This window comes from Nelumbo nucifera, chromosome 6 (genome assembly GCF_055504915.1).
Source record: "Nelumbo nucifera cultivar China Antique chromosome 6, China Antique-T2T, whole genome shotgun sequence".
NCBI classification, from domain to species: Eukaryota; Viridiplantae; Streptophyta; class Magnoliopsida; order Proteales; family Nelumbonaceae; genus Nelumbo; species Nelumbo nucifera.
The window spans coordinates 18,300,861-18,321,658 of record NC_142654.1 but is presented as its reverse complement, the minus strand read 5'-3'; the positions used below and the strand labels follow the sequence as shown (position 1 = coordinate 18,321,658).

The window sequence follows — 20,798 nt, the reverse complement described above, 5'->3', positions numbered from 1 at the left end:
GTGAAGTCCTTTTCTTTATCCACGTGCCAAGTTGGAATTGGAGTAGAACTGAAGAATGGATAAGCTAAATAGGAAAAGTGGGGTCATGACCCATGAACGTCTTAATCCACGGTAACCAGCAATTAATAATGGAGGATAGAGGAAGAGCAGTTAGGAAACAGTCTCCTTTTGGTTTTTGTTATTTTCTGCGCAGTTGAGGACTTTAGGGTTGGAGGTATTATGGCTGAACCACCGACGCAAGTAGTAAGTACAATGCGTATCTCACTTCATTTGTAAAACATGATTTCTACTTCCTTTTTGCCTTTTTTACGTGCACCCAAAGATAGAGATAGACCATTTAACACGCCCCGCCATGGCCCGAGACTAGGCTAAGAGTGGGTATTAGAAAACCAAAAATTAAATTTTAAAGAAAACGTAGGGAAACCTAAAGGGCCTTAAGGCAGATTTGTTAAGGTTTTCCTGCCTTTCCCTACCTTTTCTTTCAAACCAAATACAGCATCAGTGATCGGGGACAGGAATGGAACGGAACAAATTCAAGGATCTCTGTTTTTCTGAGTAGAGACGTATTGGACAGTATCAATAGTTTTTTTTTTCTTTTTAAATCCAGCTCAGAGGGGTCGGTTTAAGGTCCATCCACCCCCTGAAGTGGTCAAAACCCCGATACACCCTCTATAGGGGCATATCGGGAAGCTCCTGATATGATATATATCAGCTAATACGTATTGATATTTTGAACCTTGGGGATAAGGTGTGGTACAATGTATTGGAGGCACGGTTTTTAAAATCAAACCGATCAAGGGTCCGATTATCAGGTCGAACGGTCTGATCGTTTGAACCAAACACTCGGCCTGTTCTGACAAAAAAATAAAACGGTCAAAACCGTTCGAACGGTTAACAGCCCGGTTCAGCGGTTCACTGACCAAAATCATCGGTTTTGGGAAAAACGGACCGGTTCCTAGTTTTTTCAATCCAACCATCCAGTCCGGTCCAGTTTTGAAAACCATGATTGGAGGTCAAGAACAGGATAAGTAAAAACTGGCCCCATCCCGCCCCTCTCCGTCCAATGCCATTCTTATAGAAAGATGAAGTCTATCAGTTTGAATGGCTAAGATACTGTGGGGCATGGCCTGGTCCAACCAACTACTAGCCCTTGTAGCACGCCAAGAAGGGTATGTAGAGCTGGAGGTGTAAAAGAAGTTGTGTCGGTTCGTGGGCCATGGAACAGGCCAAAGCTATTTATTAAAAAAAATGAAAAAAAAAACTTAAAATTTTAGTTTTATATGAATTTTGATGTATATAATTGTTTATATATACAATAATTAAATAAGTTATTATAATAAAATTGAAAACAATTGTTTATTTTATTTATATATTATATAGTGTATTATAATATAATTATAATTTCTATAATATATTATATATTATATATAAATATATAAATATATATATAATATATATGGGTCGTGCCGACATGCGGGCCCCAGGCAGCATGGCCCACTCGATCGTATCGTATCGGCTCAACCCACAGACCTAAAACCCAGGCCCAACACGATACAGACCATCGTGCCAAGCCTGACATGGCCTACATACCATCATGTCATATCATGTCGGGTCACAGGCAGTACGACCTGATTTATACCTTTACGTAGAGCTGCAAAATTACTATAGTAACCCCCGTCCCCTCTCCAGCCCTCCTCTTTCGGAATCTCGATGGATGGTAATGGTTTGGTCCAAAGTGCTAGTGGGCCGGCCCCGGCCAACAACACAACAGGTTCAATTCAAGTACTCCACTCTCTTCCGCTATTGTGTATGGTTTTCCAATTGTGGACAATCATTCCACGATGACACAATGCAATTCTTGGGCAAAGCGAACACTTGGTAATGTTTTGTTTGGTAATACTTGATGGCAATTCCGAGCCTACCCCTCCTAGGTTGGTTCTGAGCCTCTAGCCCTGGACCTGGACTGACTGTAGGCCAAGGTCGTCGGTGCCCCAAAAAACAAAGCCATATCATTGACATCGGACTTAATTTCCTGATTTACCCTTCAGTCATAGGACCAGGACGCTAAGGCCAAATATTTGGCCTTGCAATTACAGCCAATTGACCCTCCCCTTCCATTATTAGATATCAACGCTTTTTCCCGGAGATGGCGACAAGGGTTTGTAAGATAAAACATCATTATATCAGCACTTCTAAATCACCATTTTCATTTTATCCTTTCAGATAAAAACTCAGTACTGCAGCAGGCAGCAGCTAAGCTAACTAGATTGTGAGAAAAGGAATATGTCAAGAAGCTCGTGCATAAAAAAGATATATACCCCGTGTGTTCATGACGTTGATAGTCTTGACACCACCATTCCAGCTAAGGGAGTGTGATGAGCACGTGACTAACTCGTTCATTAAGGTAATAGCCACGTGCTCCAATATATTCCCATGAAATAAAGCACACAAGTACAGAGATATTCTCAATGCAAGGCAGTAAAAGATGTTCAAATGGGCTTCGCCCTGACTGAAGCCAAACTCGGTTCAAACGAGGATATTTTAATCCACTACGTGCCTGTTTGGGAGGGTTTTTGAATGTGATTTCTGGTGTTTCGAGCTGGGCTTCACATGATAACACCATATGCTGTGTTTGGTAAAAATCCTGAGAGCTAAATTGAAATTTTCGAACACTCAAACCATTGTTCAAATATGAAGCTAAACTGAATAATTTCTCTTGAACCACCGTAGCTCAATTAGCACAACACACTCCAAATGCAGAACCCTCCCAAATAGGCACTATCTCAAGGCTCAATATCTGGAGGTTAAAGAAATGAAAATCAAAAAAGCACTTTCCTTGATCATATTCTTGAATAATAAGTTCAACAACTGTTAACCAGAAGAGAATTGTGGTCCGGTCCATACACACCTTGGACATAAAAAAAAAAAAGCCTTAAAATTACATGAAAAGAAACTTCATGCATGGATTTATAATTTTTTTTTTCAATACTTTCCTTCTGGCTATGTTTATCGCCACATCTTTTCATTTGGCAGCAGAGTTAAGTAATTGGAAAGTAGTGCTTCTTTGGGCTCCGTTTGCTTAAAGCCCAAAACTTTTTCCTTTTTTATTCCTGCCCTTTACATTAAGTTATGCGAGGCGTCCTTGGCAGCACAAAGGAAAAAGAAAGCGCTTGTAAGTTTGCTCTCTCAAAAGACCCCACTCGAATATATATATATATATAATGAACATAAAATGAAAAACAAATATGAAAATCAAAGTAAGAAAGGTGAAAAACAAATGAGCCAAACAACAAGAGAGCTTCTCCCACTGATCAATACTTGGGAAGAGAACACTCCTTTGGCAGATTGTTTTGGAATCTCTGGTTGTCTTGGCAATAGTCATAGATGAGGTGGTGCATCCTAACCCATTTGAACAACCTCCTCTGTGGCCATGTTAGAGTGCTATACCGATCCTTGTTCCACCAATTGCTGGTGCTATCAGCCCTACAAAACCTTGCATTCCCTCTCCAAATGCAGGCATCAATTTTATAGTTTCCAAACGATGCCACGAAGGGACCCTTGGACCAGTCGATCTTGTCGCGCCCTCCATGTGTCGCCCAACTCTCCCCGTTCCATAGACTGATTTTGATGCTCATCGGTTGCCACCGAGGAAAAGCAACTCCCTTGTCTGCATGGTTTCTATATACCCTAAAGGGTACCCAGTCCACCATGAATCTACAACAACAAGACCCACAAGATTTTCATCAAACATTCGTTCATGGGCCGTGCTGGCACATTGGTTGCATACATTAGTATTTAATAGGCCCAGTTGGGCGGTCTTCCAATCAAGTCCTGCGTAATGGCTTATTTAAAACAAAAACAAAGAAGGGACTTACACAATTTGGTGAAGGTTCCATAGAATTGAATAGGTATGAAAGTCTTTGGTTGGATCAAACCATAGATTAATTCTTTCCTCCCTGTTATCGAACCCATCCACGAAAATATTTGTTTGGAGGATATATGGCTTCCCCGCCACATTGCCAAGGAATTCAAAATCTATCTCATCTCGGTTAGGCTGATCTGAAGTTAGCTGCAATTCCATCTCCCCCAAATTAAGAAAATACCGAAAACGAAATAATTAACAGATGGAATGATAAAATGCAGCAGTTTTACTAACATAAAAGGCTACAACTGTGCCCGCAGAATGACCTGGTACCAGCTTGATTTGCATGTCTATCTCCCCAAACAAGAACATCTCATTGGAAGCAAAACCAGCACCTATATATATATATATAGGTAATCAGAAAACAAGAAAATGAAGATGAATTTAATGGAGTGTAAGCTTCAAAAGATTACCTGAGTCTTTATCAAGAATCAAGCTCCTGGTTCGCCCATCAGCAGAAGTATTTACATGATTAGGAGACCATGTCACATAGAAATCCTTGTTGAAGTCCCCCACAGACACAACGGAAGATTGCGAGTTTTGGATCAAACTCGCAATAAGAAACCCAATGAAGACTGTAACTCTGCAGTAGTGCTTAGTCATGGCTTCTGTCGTACTATTCTACCCAAGGATGGCGAAGACATGTAGTATGTACATTTATATATATAGGTAACGAATATTAAGAGTAATGAAATGCAAGGAAAAAGGAGTTATGTTGAAGCAAGAATACCTTTAGAAAGAAGCAAAGGAATGTTAGGCTGTTAGCAGTTCAAGTTAAAACGGTTTCACACATTGAACTTGATATGATGAGATGAAAACGTTGTTTAGAAAACAATTTTAAATGTAATCAAGCCACTCAGACTCAGTGTCGACTCGGATGAACTCAGTTGATTGAACTGGTTAGGTTAGGTTGCAAGATGTAAGAATTTCTAATCCGTGTCATCAACTCGCCTGAGTCCAGCATATATATGTAATGGGTTGAGCTCGATCGTTGGGTTTCTTCTGCATGCATGTATTAAATTTATGCTGGCCGGAATACATATACCATGCATTCAACATACCCTTGTCCCTTAAGCTTTTAATCCGGAGCCCTTTATTTCCAGGCAGAAAGCTGTAGAAAATGGGTAACTTTTTATCTCTTTTCTGCCTTTCTCCAAGGATAACTTGGTTTTCCGAGCTTCCTCTCCAATCTCCATGAATAATGAATAATTTGAATGGTTTCATTTTTATTCCTTCCCTCCTTAGTGGTCTTTCATCAGTTTTATAGAGCTACCTCATACCTGGTCACCCTCTTCTAAGTTCTAAGGCATGACCCACGTTGGAGAAATTGGCAGCCCATGGGCCACAGGGGTATGGAAAAAGTGGGCCACACTTGCGACTTGTTTGCTAATATTAAGTGAATACCCATGGCCCATGGGCCACACTAATGATTTTATTTTTCTTAGCACAAATGTGATTAACTAATCATCTTTTTGGAAATCTTTATTTTCATTGTTCAAGCTTAAAGCAAAGCTAGGATCATTTATCTTTGAATGGAAGTCTAGAAAAAGAAGGGTATTGACGCCTTTAGTACTTCTTCTCAACAGTTGAGTGTCCTTGATCGATCCTAAGCTGTTACAGCTGTTGGAACGCCTTTTTTTGTATAAACAGCAGACACGGAGTTAGCTAACATCACATAATGGCCGGTACCTGGTTTTGGTGCTGTTGCTTTTCGGCTTTCATGAATTCAAACTTTAAAGCAGAGAAAGCTTAACCGAGACGTTAGACGTTAGGTGAAACATGAATAAATGGCAACTTAAAATCTAAAAAGGGTTATTTACTAGAACACCTCTTTTGTTTTTAGAAAATTACTAGAACCTATTTTATATTTTGCATATCAATATACTTAATCAAGTGATGACTTGATGCTTGAGTATGAAATGTCTTAAACGGCATGGGCCCATGGTCTTTTATCCCAAAAGTACCCTTCAGACTTTTTTGAATAAATAATAAAAATGATCAAATGAAGTTCTGTCAATGATATTTCCATTTTTTTTTGGGGGGGGTAAATTTTTTTGAATAGATATTAGGGTCAAAACTGTTATTTTAATAAATTATAAGAAGTGCTTTTAGTAAAATGCAAATCATAGGATAGACCCAAGTTCCAATATATCTCCTTCACACTAACGCTGAGCAAGTGAGCATAGAGACTAGCCGCTCCCTCTCAGCCGCTAAAGTTGAGATTGGAGAAATTAGGCACTGTAGCGTGTTCATAAAAAACCATAAAACTTAAGCATCTGTTTGGCATTGGTACCAATGCCGATGCTCCAGAAAATGGTGATACATCAGTGCTACATTAGAAAAAATAGTGCTCCAGGAAATACATGTTTGTTTGGAACTGTTTTTCCATAAAAAAATGGTGTTTCAAGCCATGTCTTGGATATTGAGAAGATGTGGTTTAGAGTAATGCTGAATTTGGCGTTTTCTCAAATTGCAGCTTGTTGCTGCTAATGAGGACATGATGTGGCAGTGACGTAGACTTCCTACAATGGGTACCATTGCTGAAAACAGACATGAAACACTGGTAGTAAGCAGAAAGTGTTGTTGTTGCTCCAGGGAACGTCCTACCTGGCACCAATGTTTCCAATTAGAAAAAAAAAAAGGCATCATTTTTTTCAGAAAAGGGTGCTTACAACCCACACATCAGAAGCGCCCTGCAGCATCAATGCCAAACATATACCAAGTGAACTAACAAAATCGAATAAAAAAAATGCAGTTAACCGAACTGATTCGATTTCAATCCAGCATTTCTAAAAAAATTGAAGAATCAGTTTAGTTTTTGGTTAATCTAGAAAAAACCAATGGTTTTTTTATATATATTGAAATATTTATTTGTAATATATATAATAAATATAAAAACAAAAAACAAAAAACCCAAACCAGTCAATTGATTAACCAGTAGTATTGAATCAGTTTAAATTTAGATAATTACAAAAACCAGATTTCAAGAAAGAGCCCACAGTTTGATTAAACACCCCTACTAATCAAGGGTTTACATACATCTGTTGAGACCCTCCAATGAAACACGAACCCCCTCAGCTCAGCAGATGTGCTTGGAACTTGGAAGGACTGTTAATCGTTATAGTCCGTTGACAGACATCTACTATTTTAACAAGATATGATATACTTTATGAATTTTATTTATATTTGTTAATTAGTTTTACGTTTAATAAAGAAAAAAAAAAAAGGTTAATGTAATTCTCAAACCAAAACATTACAAGAAAGGGGTCTCTTCAAGTCATTGCTAGTGATGGCCAGGGTTCAAAATATCGATACGTCTAATATGTCGATAGAGGTGTATCGGACAGTACCAATAATTTTTTTTTTTTTAAAAAAAAAAAAACAGGTTCAAAGGGATCGGTTTAAGGTCTTTCTACCCCCTAATACACCCTTTATAGGGGCATATTAAAAAATTCCTGATATGATATATATCGGCCCATACATATCGATACGGGTCAATACATATCAATATTTTGAACCTTGGTGCTATCTTCAAGAACTATCCAGTATCCACCTGGGAATTGAATATCATCAAAGAAAGAGCCAGACTCTTGGTAGGCCTGTTCGAGCCAGCAAAAATGGGCAGCTTATTAGCAATTTCTATTCACAAAACAGGAAGAAGTATCCAGGACTTGGGGCCACGCTCGTGGTTGGGCTTGAGACATGGTAAAAACAATTATTCTCTTCCTTTGTACCTCTAGTTAGGCTCGATACAATGTTAACAGCAAGAAGCCATTGTAAGTTCTTTCTACATTTTGAATTTGGGTCCCACTCCCACAGGCCCATTTTCGCAGGTAGCCAGGCCCTCACAGACCAGGGTTGGCCAAACTGTGTCTCCACAACAACACAGCCTTGTTTTTTAAGGCAAAATATGGTACACTTTCATTATATACATACTAAGTTACATTTCCGTTCTGTGATTAGGAGTGTAAGAAGGTCAAGTTATTCGTGAGCTAGGTTCTCTAAATACGCGAATTTGAGCTTATAACAAAATATTATTTTTTTAATATACTTTTATTTATAATATAAATAAACATTAATATTTTGATATTAATTTATTTATAATACAAATAAATAAATTTATAATTTCGGTTCATAATATGTTATTTTTAATAATAATTTATTTATAATTGGCTCAGATCAAGCCAAACTCGAGTAGCTTACAGCCCTAACTATGCTTGGGCCAAAAAAAAACTCGCATAGCCAACAAGGTGGAGTATCATTGAAAGACTTTACAATCATATTGCTTGATTTTTCACATGAAAGACTTTACAACCATAAAAGAAAAAAAAAATGAATATGGTACTCTATTTCTTCTATCAAAGTTTCCTCCATCCACCTACTGTCCTTGACATTGTGTAATAATTGTGCTACTAATTTAGGAAAGCCTACAAGAAATTGAGCTCGTTGCAAACCAAAAGTTTGAGCCCACTTTAATATACTTTTATTTATAATATAAATAAACTGTGTCTCCACAAGCTTGCTCTATCCTTGAATTGCACACTGATGATGATGGTGCAACAAAGTTATTATTAGGAGACAAAGGAGGTGTTTTATAATGTGGATGAGAATTTGGTGGGTGTGTATTGATATATACAGGGGACCAATCTATACTACATTAGTATCCAGTTATCTACAGTTGTTCTAAATTATGGATAAAATGTGTGGATTGAAACTATCCACACCTAAAGGGGAATTCGACAAGTGTGGTGTGGCCTACACCACACCTCTTGATTTCATATATCTCACATATAACTTGTGAGATAATTTATACAGTTGATTACGAATGAAAATTTCTTATATTTTAAGCTCAAAATAAATTAAAAAATGATGCAAAATAATAATGGATAAAATAAAACACTAATATGTAATTATTGAATATGTCAAATATTATATGATAAAATGTATAGAATATGAATTTATCTAATAATAGAAAATCATTTTTATTAACAAAAAATAATGAAAAATGGTTCAATGTTAAAAAAACCACGATATTGCCTTCAAATATTAAAAAATATTAAAAATAGTTTTAAAATAAAATGAGAAGAAAAATAAAGTAAAAAAATTACTACGATGGTTCAGGACTATAACCCCATCATGGATGGGGTGAATAGTCATCATCCATGAATTTTACATGTGAACTATATATAGGTAAACAATAGGGGTGATGGTAGTGTAGTAAGTGATGCTGAAAGTGTACAAGTGGTGGTGATGGAGGTACATCAGTGAATGAAGAAGAGAATAGAGAAACAAGAAATGATGATGATGATGATGATGATGATGGTATAGCTGGTGCTGGAAACAGAGATAGGAACGGGGCTATAGCTAATCTATCAAATTATAAGCCAGTAAGTGGCCACGACAATCTAGGTGAAAGGGAATTTGGTTTGAGAAGGGGCAACCAACACGGTCCACCTGAATTTGATTTTTCTAAGCCAAAATTCCTTGTGATAATGGAATTTGCAACTTTGAAAGAGTTTAGGCAAGCATTGAAGCAATACTGTGTGGTAAAGGGTGTCGAGATCAAAAGAAAGAAGAATGAGACGTGTAAGCTTATTGGTGTTTGTGTTAATAATGAATGTAGCTGGAGGATACATGCATCTCTCAGCCATGATAGAGGTAGTTTCATTGTGAAAACCCTCCATGACACACATATTTGTCTAGGGGGTGACAACAAATAGGGAGGCAACCAATACCTGACCGTCCACAAAGATTGAGGGCAGATTTGGCATACAAATTGATGAGGGCAGATTTGGCCCTCTAGTGATAGCACGCCATGTGGCGATCCCATAATCATCGCATGACACCCTGACACCACATAGGTGGTGACTTGCCTTAGCCAAAATGACGGAGACCTATTCGGAACCACTTCAGATGTGCCTCGCACACCCTGAGGGTGCTTCGTCACCACCTTGCCATGGCCGACCTATAGACACCTCGTCATGATCGAGACAACCACCTTTGGACCGAGCTTGAGACCTCGGCACGAAGGGAGACCTCCCACCGAGGTCTCACCGACCAGACTGAGGTCTTGGTAGCAACTTGCATGACGTGGTGGTCAACCTGCCTACACCTCTACCGACCTACCTCCACCGACTTAATAAAGACCCAGTTGGCAACTTGCCTCCATCGACCTAACGACATAAGATCTCGACAAGACTAGGTTAATAGAAGAGGTAACCTACCTCCACTAATCTAACGGAGACTCAACTGGTGACCTACCTCCGCCGACCTAACGGTGTATGATCTCGATAGGACTAGGTCAACAATAGAGGTGACTTACCTCCGTCAACCTAACAAAGACTCAAGTGGCGACCTCATCACGACCGAGCTAGGGACCTAGGCATTAGGGGCGACCTCCCACGAGACCCTACTAACCTTACTGGGACCCAGTTGGCGACCTACCTGACGTGGCGACCAATCACTTCGAAGTGAAACATCATGCTCGACTCCTGCAGGATCACGTTGCTCAACTGTTAGACCTGTCTCCCCACGCAACCCACATTGAAGTTAATCTATGTGGATTCCATTTCTGACTGAGAAACTGCTCCTAAGCATGGTAGACGACTTCCTGAGGATCTTGAATGCTCTATGGCCACATCCTCCCAGAGATTGGATGCGTTACGGTCACAACTACCTGTGCCTATATAAAGGCGTCTCCTTCAATTAGAAGAGATACACGTGATTTAGCATTCACAACTCTCTAGCACTCTTGCTTTTTAGCTCTCTCAAAACTCTTCGCTGACTTAAGCATCGAAGTGCCCACCCCAGGTAAAGCAACCCGGACACTTTGATCTCTTTCTTTGCAACTCAGCTAAGCGACCTACTCAGTTCGGCATCTAAGTTGTCTACCAGCAAGGAGCACCAGATCGTGAATCATCAATTGGCGCCATCTATAGGAACACACTACACAAAAGCTAAGTTCTCACCCATTCTCTGAGCCTCAAGAAATGGCATCCTCAAGCAACAACAGCAACGCTTGGATCGAAGGAACCCCCGCAGGGGGGCAGAATCTGAATGATCAACCGGAACAAGTTACAGCGGTCTCGCCTGGACAGAATCTCCCAACCTTGACTGTGAGGCCACCTCCGCGGGTCAAGTCCTCCATGGTTCCCGTGGGAGTTGACGGCCAACAAACTATGGAGCTACCCCCACAAGTCAAGCTCTCCATGCTTCCCATTGGAGTTGACGGCCAACGGAATGTGGAGGCGCCCTCACAGGTCGGCCCTACTGAGGTGATGAGGTTTTTGTAAGTCGAGGTGCTAAGAGCGAACTGGCCTGTTAAAATTTCGATGACCTGACTGAGACCCGCTTTGACGACTTGGATGAGCCAACTCGCAATACACGCACTTCAGTAAAAATCTATGAATGGGAAGTCAAACCGCGCTTAGCGCACCTTAGCTTCATTAAACATGCAACATCATCCTCATCAACAACACCCTCGTTGGCATCATTCTCATTGCCCTCTCCGCTATCCTCCACTTCAGTTTTGGGATCCGCATTGACCTTGTCGGCCACCCCCTCGAGGATCGGCTTAAGGGACACCGCATAGAAGTTTATGAGTGGAGCAACCTAAGGAAGCATGGCACAGTTTGAAGCCCTTCTTGAGAGTGGGCACAATAAACTCCACTATTGAGGTACTTGGGTGAATGACGGAACTCCTTGATGGCTACATCCCTAGCTCGATAGATGTCCTCGCAGTGCCCACTGCGCCTCTCCTCATGTTGATGAGTTCACTCCTGCCCTCGGTGGTCAAGATGGCGATGTTCTGCCTAGTGTCATATTTAGACCTTAGACTCTTCTAACTTAGGCAGGCAAGTTTGGTTGGCACGAAAGAAAAAGAGAAAAAAAATAGGAGAATTGTCACTTTGAGACAGAGACGTTCAGCGAACTACTCCCTTTGCCGAGATGACCTCAACTCGGGAGTAGGGGCAATTGATGAGGGAAAATTTGGCCCTCTAGTGACAATGCGCCATGTGGCGATCACAGAATCGTCACATGACACCCCGACACCACTTAGGCGATGACTTTCCTTAGCCAAAATGACAAAGACCTACTTGTAACCACGTCGGATGCGCCTCACACGCCTTGAGGACCGACCTGTAGACACCTCATCAGGATTGGGATGGCCACCTTAGGACAGTGCTTGAGACCTCAGCACAAAGGGAGACCTCCCACCGAGGTCTCACTGACCAGACTGAGGTCCAAGTAGCAACCTGCATGACCTGGTGGTCTACCTGTCTACACCTCCGCCAACTTAACAGAGACCCAGCTGGCAACCTACCTCCGTCGACCTGATGGCATAAGATCTCGACAAGCAGGGGTGGCAACGAGTCGAGCTCGAGCCTACTAGAGGGCTCACGAGCCAACTCAAATATATATATATATGACATTAAATATATATAATATACATAATAAAAATATTATAATTATTAATTATTATAGTTCTTAATTTTTTAAATATAAAATAAAATAATTATATATTATTTTTATTTTTATAAAATATTGTTTCTAAATATTTTTATAAATTGTAAAACGAGCAGAGTCGAGCCGAGCTCGTGCTCGAGCCTTGTAGAATAGTCTCGAGTTGAGCTCGAGCCTGGTACTATTCGGCTTGGCTCGGCTCGAATCCACCCCTATCGACAGGACTAAGTCGACAGAAGGGGTGACCTACCTCTGCCGACCTGACGGAGACTCAGCTGGCGATCTACCTCCACCAACCTAACTGCGTAAGATCTTGACAAGACTAGGTTGGCAGAAGAGGCGACTTAGGGGCAACCTCCCCTGAGACCCTGCTAACCTTACTGGGACCCAGTCACTTCGAAGTGAAACATCGTGCCCGACTCCTACGGGATCACGTTGCTCAACCGTTAGACCTGTCTCATCGCGCTACCCGCTTCGAAGTTAATCTACACGGATTCCATTTCCAACTAAGAAACTGCTCCAGAGGATCTTAGACACGCTATGGCTGCGTCCTTCCAGAGATCTCGGACGCGTTACGGTCACAACTATCTATGCCTATATAAAGGCATCTCCTTTAATTAGAAGAGGTATGCGAGATTTAGCATTCCTAGCTCTCTAACTCTCTCACTTTTTAATTCTCTCAAAACTCTTCATTGACTTAAACATTGAAGTACCCACCTAGGTTAATTAACCCGGACACTCTGATCTCTTTTTTGCAGCTCAACTAGGAGACCTACTCGAACACCAAATCACGCATCATCACAAATCATGCAAAATTGGCCAAACAGCAGGATTACAATCAAAAGATCTTTGAGAGATTGTATTAACCACATTAATTGAGTCACAGTAAATGTTCAAATTTTGAATCCCAAGTCTACTAGCAATAAGGCAGCATTCAAAAATAACTAAAAGAGGCATTTGCTATCCAAAATCCAAAACCACCAGACCCACGAAAAGCTGAAAAGCTGCCATCAGTCATAGCTTTACAATCAAAAATACTATTCCAAGAGTCCAAAAAAGCGTTGCCATTCAACTGTTTAGTCTGAACATGCGGTTGAAGATTAGGCAAAGACTCCTCAAATATAAATCCATTTCTGAATTTACAAACGAACCATAAGATAAAAAAGCTTGAGAATTTTACCACATAACCATCAAGCTTTCAAGAAGCTTATGATCATCCACTTCTTTCTTACGCAAACTATACCTCTAAGTGCTTGTTTGCTCTTCCTTGGACTCCTACTTTACCATTTGCTATTCCGTATTAAGTGCTGGAAGTCATGGGCCCGAAAAGACAAAAATGTTTTCAACTGATTTAACTTCTCAAAGAAAAAAAAAAAATCACCCTTAACCTCATTCTAACTCTCATTAGCTGCCTTAGCTATGTAGAAGCTTTTATTGGACAAATAATTAGCTTTGAGACTTTGATTGCTTTTGCTGACAAGCTATTTTTCGAATTCACCGACCTCTTTCAAGAAGAGGCATAATGAAATAGACTGTGTAGAAGCTCCTTATTTGATAAGGGAGTTCTTTTCTTCTCCCTACACAACCTGTCATATTTTTACGATATGGAGCTGGAGGCATGATGTGCGAATCTAAGCCACCCATCAAGTAAGAGATTTTTTATTTTTTACTTTTTTTTTTTTTTCTCTCTATGGGGCTACACAGCGGGGGTAGCCCATCCCCCAACCTTGCTGTAGCCTGTAGGTGGGTCAATCAAGTCTCTGTCACAATCAATCAGAGCCTTAGAAACTGAGCCAGTTGGCACCTTCAGATATCCTTTAGATTAGCCACGTATTCAATATCCAATCCACATACAAATCAACCATGTACCCCTACCTTTATATGTATGTTGCATTCATTATGTTATCCATCAAATTCCAATGTTTTAACATTAAACATAGCCAAAAGAATGGCTTATTATAGCAAAGATTCTAGGGAACAAAACTGGCCAATTTAATTAATGAATATACAATGAAGAACACATGAAGCCACTCTGGGCCACATGGAAGATTTTTTTTATCAGCCTTCTCCACTATATTGGTATATTAGAAAAGTAATCTGATCAATTTAATACCGATTTTCCTTTTTAAACAATAAAAAAGTATCTACTTTTTATAGTATATATAATTGGAATATTATCATATTATGATGTTTAAATGTTAAATTACATGTTAACAAATAAATAAGTTGGTTGCCAAATTACATGTTAAAAGTATAGCTGTTGGGAGGGTGAAGGCAACTGTGACATTTAAATTTCGTTGTTTTCTATATTTTCAAATAAATTGCTTTCTCGGATACTAAAACAATCTCTAAAATCCTTGCATATTACAGTAAAAAAAAAAAAAAAAATTGTCTTGTTAACCAGTGCTTAAATCAAACAGTTGGATTGATCCACTTGTCTGCCAGATTTTTGGTCTGTTTCATCCCTGAAACATTTTACTTGCAGATTAGTTTAAAAAAAGGACTTAGTCAATAAGAATAACAAGAAGACAAAGTTCGTTCGGATCTCTTACCTACAAACTCATCTCATATATCAAACACTACCATGTTTTTCCAATACGCAATAGTGGTATCATGTGAATAACGATGTGGGATAAGTTTGCGGGTAAGAGATCTGGAGTGGGTGATCACAATGAATCCATTGAATCACTAAACCACTTTAATGTTTTATCTATTTCCATGAAATAATTTCCATTTCTGGTATTTATTTTTATTTAATAGAATGAAAATATAATAATAAATAGACTTTTCTTACATTTTTTTTTAAATATTCGTATTTTTGTAATTGTATAGTTTCATTTTTTTATTTTTAATTTATAATACCATGGACTAATCCACCTGAAGCGGAAGTTGAACCACACCTACCTACCACCGGACAGAAAACCATTTTTGTTTTCAAAACATTAGGGCTTCATTTTAATGTGCAAGAGATGAAAGTAGGGGTGATCAAAAAAATTCAAAAATTGAACCGACCGAAACCAAATCGAAAAATCAGTTAACCGAATCAATTAATTCGATTTCAGTTAACTAATATAGAAAACAGGCAGTTAGTCAAACCGATTGATATACATATATTTTTATATTATATATTTAAAATATATGATATATTATTTATTATTTAAAATATAATATTTTATATATTAATAATATTTTATTTTATTTTTATAACATATTGTAAAAATTAAAAAACTGAAAAATCGACAAACTGAACTGACAATTAACCGATTGGCTTCAATTCGACTTTGGGGAAAACCGGTTCGGTCAAAAAAAGCCCACGGTTCACCCCTATATGGAAGGCGGTGGACTGTCATTCTAGAGCCCTACGTTCTCTTTATATTAAGCACGTGCTATTGATTGATTGGATACAGCATTCACTGGTCATTTATTTATCGAGAATTGTCATACTAGAATTTTCCTTTGTCAAAACTAAATGAAAAAAAAAGGTTCATTTACGTATATAAGTATATTACACGCGAAGAACTTCTGGAAAGGAGAAATAAAAGGTGGAAGAAAATTGAGAAGGAATTACGTGATATTCGTCTGAGGTTTTTGATAATAATAAAAACCTCTCCAGTTTAACTTTAGCAAAATCCTACCTTCTATTTTTAAATAAATCGATAAAAACCTCCCCTTCGTTAATAAAGCAGACGAAAAACGTTAAACTGATGATAATTTTTTTAAATATCTATTTTACCCTGTACAAGTTATTGTGTACCTATATTTACTAAAATACCCTTTGCTCTCAAAAGGATTTCGGTCCCAATAGAGAGGAACGAACAGAGGAATGACGAAACCAGAAAGATTTCGACCAGATGGTTTTCCCTATATCCCCCTTCGTTTTATTTCGCTGGCGATTTACCAGTAATAGAGATGGTGATTGATCACCTTATTGGGGTTCGTCTTCAATTTTAGTTTTGGACCTTAATTTCTCAGGCAGCACTTCTGGTTCTGATTTAACTGTGTAACTATGAGCCATGAAAAAATACTTTTATGCACTAAAAAGACAAAGCAAGAAATCATTCAATTCTTATTCTGCCACTTGGTTGTTATCAAACCGCAAGTGGCAGAAAGATAGATGTAGAAGATAAACTGCAGCTAGAGTAGAGCTTTGGATTTTGCAAGGCTAGAGTAGAGTTTCTCCAAAAACATTCGGTGAAGAATATTTTGAACGCAACCGTTGCAAGATGAAAACGAACACAACCACTTCAATATTCCGTCGTCCAATGAAGAATACTCGCCGAAAATTTTGGAAAGTTACAGATGCCGTCCAGTGAAGAATATTCCGAACACAACCGCTACAATATGAAAACAAACTATGTCTGGTGAAGAACCGTCCGGTGAAGAATATTCCGAGCACAACCGCTGCAAGATGAAAACGAACTATGTCCGATGAAGAATATTTCGGTGAAGAATATTCCGAACACAACCGTTGCAAGATGAAAACGAGCACAACCGCTGCAATATTCCGTCGTCTGGTGAAACGTAGTCGCCGAAAAATTTGGAAAGTCACAGATGCCATCCGGTGAAGAATATTCCGAACACAATCGCTGCAAGATAAAAACGAACTATGTCTGGTGAAGAATATTCCGAATACAACCGCTGCAAGATGAAAACGAACACAACGCTGCAATATTCCGTCGTCCGGTGAAGAATCGTCACTAGAATGTTCCGGGAAGTGGAATATTCTGAGCACTATGTCTGCTTGTTCGAGTAAGGGTAAAAATTGTATTTTGCAAATAAGTGCATGGTTTGTATAAGGATAAAATTGTAATTTTCAATGTTTTCCATCTGGTTCATTAACGGAAGGGAGGTTTTTGTCGATTTATGTCGATTTATTTGAAAATAAAAGAAAGGATATTGCTAAATTTCAGGGGAGGTAATTGTATTTTACCCTATTTTCTATTAAAGCCAAACACACATCTTCGGCCTGAGCCTAATAATACTCGCACTCTAGGAATAATGCTTGGACTCGTGCCACGGGTCATGGCCTGACGCGTGACCCGGCATGGGCCCCTTTGGACGTGCCATGGGCCATACCAAATTGTCCTTTTGAGGGTTCTGGGTTAGGCAGGCACAGCCTGCTACAGTATGGGCTGCCCACAAAAGTGGGATGGCCCACATACATTACACTCTAATTTGAACCTACCAAGCAAATTCTTTCTAATTTCTAGTAGCCATTATAGTCAACGCACAATCACAAATTCCATCAACCTACTCACTATTCCCTATTGAAAATCGGAAAGTTTTCAATAACAGACGCAACGAATCTGCTGACCTACGGAGCCTTGTCAATTTTTTTCCAAGCAGTTTCCAAGTTCCAACCATGGTTTTTAAAATCCATCCGGAGTATGAACCGGTCAGGGTCCGGTTCCTGAGTCAAACGGTTAGCCCGTTCTGACAAAAAATAAAAAAAATATTAAAAAAATAAAAAACAGTCAAAACCATTCAAATGGTTAACCACCCGGGTCAGTGGTTTGCTGACCAATATCAATGATTTTTTTGAAAAAATCCAGTTTTCAAGAAAAATAGAACTGGTCCCTTGACTGGTTACCGGTTTTTCTGGTCCGATCATCTGGTCCAATCTGGTTTTGAAAACCATGGTTCCAACCATGGACAAGAATCGATCTCTAATGTTTTAAAAATCCCGACCAATGGCTGACCTGACTTATGGTTCATTGGTTCAACCATTAACATTTGAATCAAAGTCAAGAAGTTCTATGTTTGTCACACTGACATTATCAAAACCGAGTTTGAATCTGTGCCCCACTGCCTCACACCCCAAAAACTTCGTTGCGTGTCCTCGCACACAGATGCTCGACTATGTGTTAAGCATGCCGCTAGCGTTCATTCTGAGTCAAGATCATACTCTCCATGAGATTTATAATTGCATTATTTATAGTATAAGAAAAGGTTTGGGAGAGAAAAGTTAATTAATTCATTGATCTTGGCGGATTTGTATATATATATATATATATATGTGTGTGTGTGTAACTAACTAAGTCCACTTGTACGAGACAGCTATACACGTGGAAGCATCTCCTAATTGATTTAGTTATCTGTAATACGCCCCCTCAAGTTGGAGCATGAGGGTGATGGATGCCCGACTTTGGAAGCAAGGAGAGGAACCGGTCACGGCCAAGAGCTTTTGTAAGAATATCAGTCGGTAAGAATATCAGCCGGTTGTATGGATGATGGAATGTGTGCTATAGCAATGATTTTGGAGAGCAACTTCTCACGTATGAAATGGCAGTCTATCACCACGTGTTTCGTTCTTTCATGAAACATAGGGTTGGCAGCAATATGAAGAGCAACTTTGTTATCACAGAATAGTCACATGGGCTGAGGATGAGGGAGACCAAGATCCAAAAGAGGCGTTCAAGCCATAACAACTCAGCAGTTGCAACTGCCATGGATCGATACTCAGCTTCAGCTGATGAACGGGCAACAGTAGATTGTTTCTTGGTTTTCCATGATAACGGTGAAGAACCAAGAGTGGTGAAGTAACCAGATGTTGATTTCTGGGTAGATGGACACCCTGCCCAATCAGAATCACAATAGGCTCGCAATTGAAAATCACAGTTGGTAGGTAGCAAAATACCATGCTCAAGGGATCCCTTAAGGTATCGCAAGACATGCATGGCAACATCCTAGTGTTGTTGGCGTGGGTCTCCCATGAATTGGCTCAAGACGATGGACCAGCATCTTGTCCAAGACGATGTTGTTGCTCTAAGGGAAAAGCATTGGGTCTGCATCCCAACATGCTACAATCTTTGAGGATATCCAAAGTATATTTGCGTTGACTCAAGAAAATGCCATTAGAGTCTCGAGAGACTTCTATCCCCAGAAAATACCGAAGTGTGCTATGGTCTTTCATGGGAAAATAATTATGGAGATATTCTTTGAAAGCAGCAATCCGAGATGGATCGTTTCCAACAATAACCAAATAATTAACATAAGCAAGAATGGCCAAGAAGCTACCGGGCTGAATGTATGTAAAGAGAGAATGACTAGCCGATGACTGAGTGAATCCCCATTGTTTGAGTGCATATGTAAGGGTCCCAAACTAGTTACACGAGGCTTGTTTGAAGCCATAAATAGACTTGTTGAGTCGACAAACGCGATTATCTCCTACTGGAAATAAGCTAGGAGGGGGGATCATATAGACTTCATCGTTCAATTTTCCATGGAGGAAAGCATTGTCCACATCCATTTGGTGAAGTTCCCAATCTCGAGCAGTCACCAAGGCTAACAAGCACTGCACAGTAGTAAGTTTAGCTATAGGTGCAAAGGTTTCATTGTAGTCCACCCCAGCCATTTGAATATAACCTTTGGCTACTAAACGTACTTTATAGCACTCAACTGAATCATCAGGATTTCGTTTAATTTTGTACACCCACCAGCAACCAATAGGAACTTTACCTGGTGGAAGAGGTGTTAAAGTCCAGGTTTGTGTTCTTTCTAGAGCTGCAAGTTCTGTTGCCATAGCTTGGTGCCAACATGCAAGTTTGTTGGCCTGAATGTAAGTTGTGGGTTCAGTTGGTGATTCTAGAAGTGTAGTGGTGAAAACAAATGTGGGATCCATGGTAATACAATGAGATATGGGAAGGAGGGTTGGAATTTGAAGTGTAGTCAATGGTGGGTTTGATGGTAGGACAGTGAAAATCAGCTAAGTGAGGAGGTGGACGTTTGGTGCAGGTGGGTCGTGTTGTGGTAACTTGTATGGGAGATTCAGATTGCACACTAGGCGAGCCTTCTTGATTTGAGGTGGTTGAGGGACTATCATCAGAAATGATGGGCTGCAAAGGACTAGTGGGAGGTGAAGAGAAGGTGCCCTTTATGGGTAGAGTGGTGGGAACCATTGCCTCAGTTTGATTTACGGGGAAATGAGCACCATCCATGGCTGAATGAGTAATCACCGGTGAGGTGTCAAAGCTAGTGGACTAAACTATAAATGGGAACTTGTTCTCAAAGAAGACCACATCACGAGAGACAAATATCCGTTGAGAGCTTAGATCATATAGCGGTAACCTTTCTGTCCTATTGGATAACTAAGGAAAACACAAGCTCATGGTGCAAACTTGTCTCGACCATGTTTGAGAGTACCGGCATAACAAAGACATCCAAAAACTCGGAAGTTCTCATAAGTAGGTGGTTTTTTGAATAGTAATTCAAAGGGTGTCTTGTTACCCAATAGTGGTGTGGGTAAGTAATTTATTATGTATGCTGTTGTCAGTATGCATTCACCCCAAAATTTAATCGGCAGATTGGCTTGGAAACGTAGAGCCCTTGCTACTTCAAGAATGTGTCGGTGCTTACGCTCAACTACCCTGTTTTGTTGGACTGTACACACTTGACATGAGCATTGAACTGAGTA

General features: G+C 39.6%; 1 protein-coding gene across 1 annotated transcript; it reads right to left on the bottom strand.

Moving 5' to 3' along the window:
• Positions 1-3,182: 3,182 nt before the first annotated feature.
• Positions 3,183-4,572, bottom strand: LOC104591215 (putative xyloglucan endotransglucosylase/hydrolase protein 10). The gene is made up of 4 exons (XM_010250001.3): positions 4,336-4,572; positions 4,157-4,257; positions 3,876-4,069; positions 3,183-3,714 (listed from the first exon to the last, which is right to left on the bottom strand). The coding sequence occupies exons 1-4, from the start codon at positions 4,523-4,525 to the stop codon at positions 3,312-3,314; spliced, it is 888 nt and encodes a 295-aa protein (XP_010248303.1). The 5' UTR covers positions 4,526-4,572; the 3' UTR covers positions 3,183-3,311.
• Between the last annotated feature and the right edge of the window lie 16,226 nt (positions 4,573-20,798).

Excerpts from the sequence above, each read along its gene's own strand:
- LOC104591215 (XM_010250001.3), bottom strand. The coding sequence starts at position 4,525 with ATGACTAAGCACTACTGCAGAGTTACAGTCTTCATTGGGTTTCTTATT. Across the intron at positions 4,258-4,335 it reads GATTCTTGATAAAGACTCAG|GTGCTGGTTTTGCTTCCAAT; the intron begins GTAATCTTTTGA and ends ATATATATATAG. Across the intron at positions 3,715-3,875 it reads TGGAACCTTCACCAAATTGT|ATTCATGGTGGACTGGGTAC; the intron begins GTAAGTCCCTTC and ends TTGTTGTTGTAG.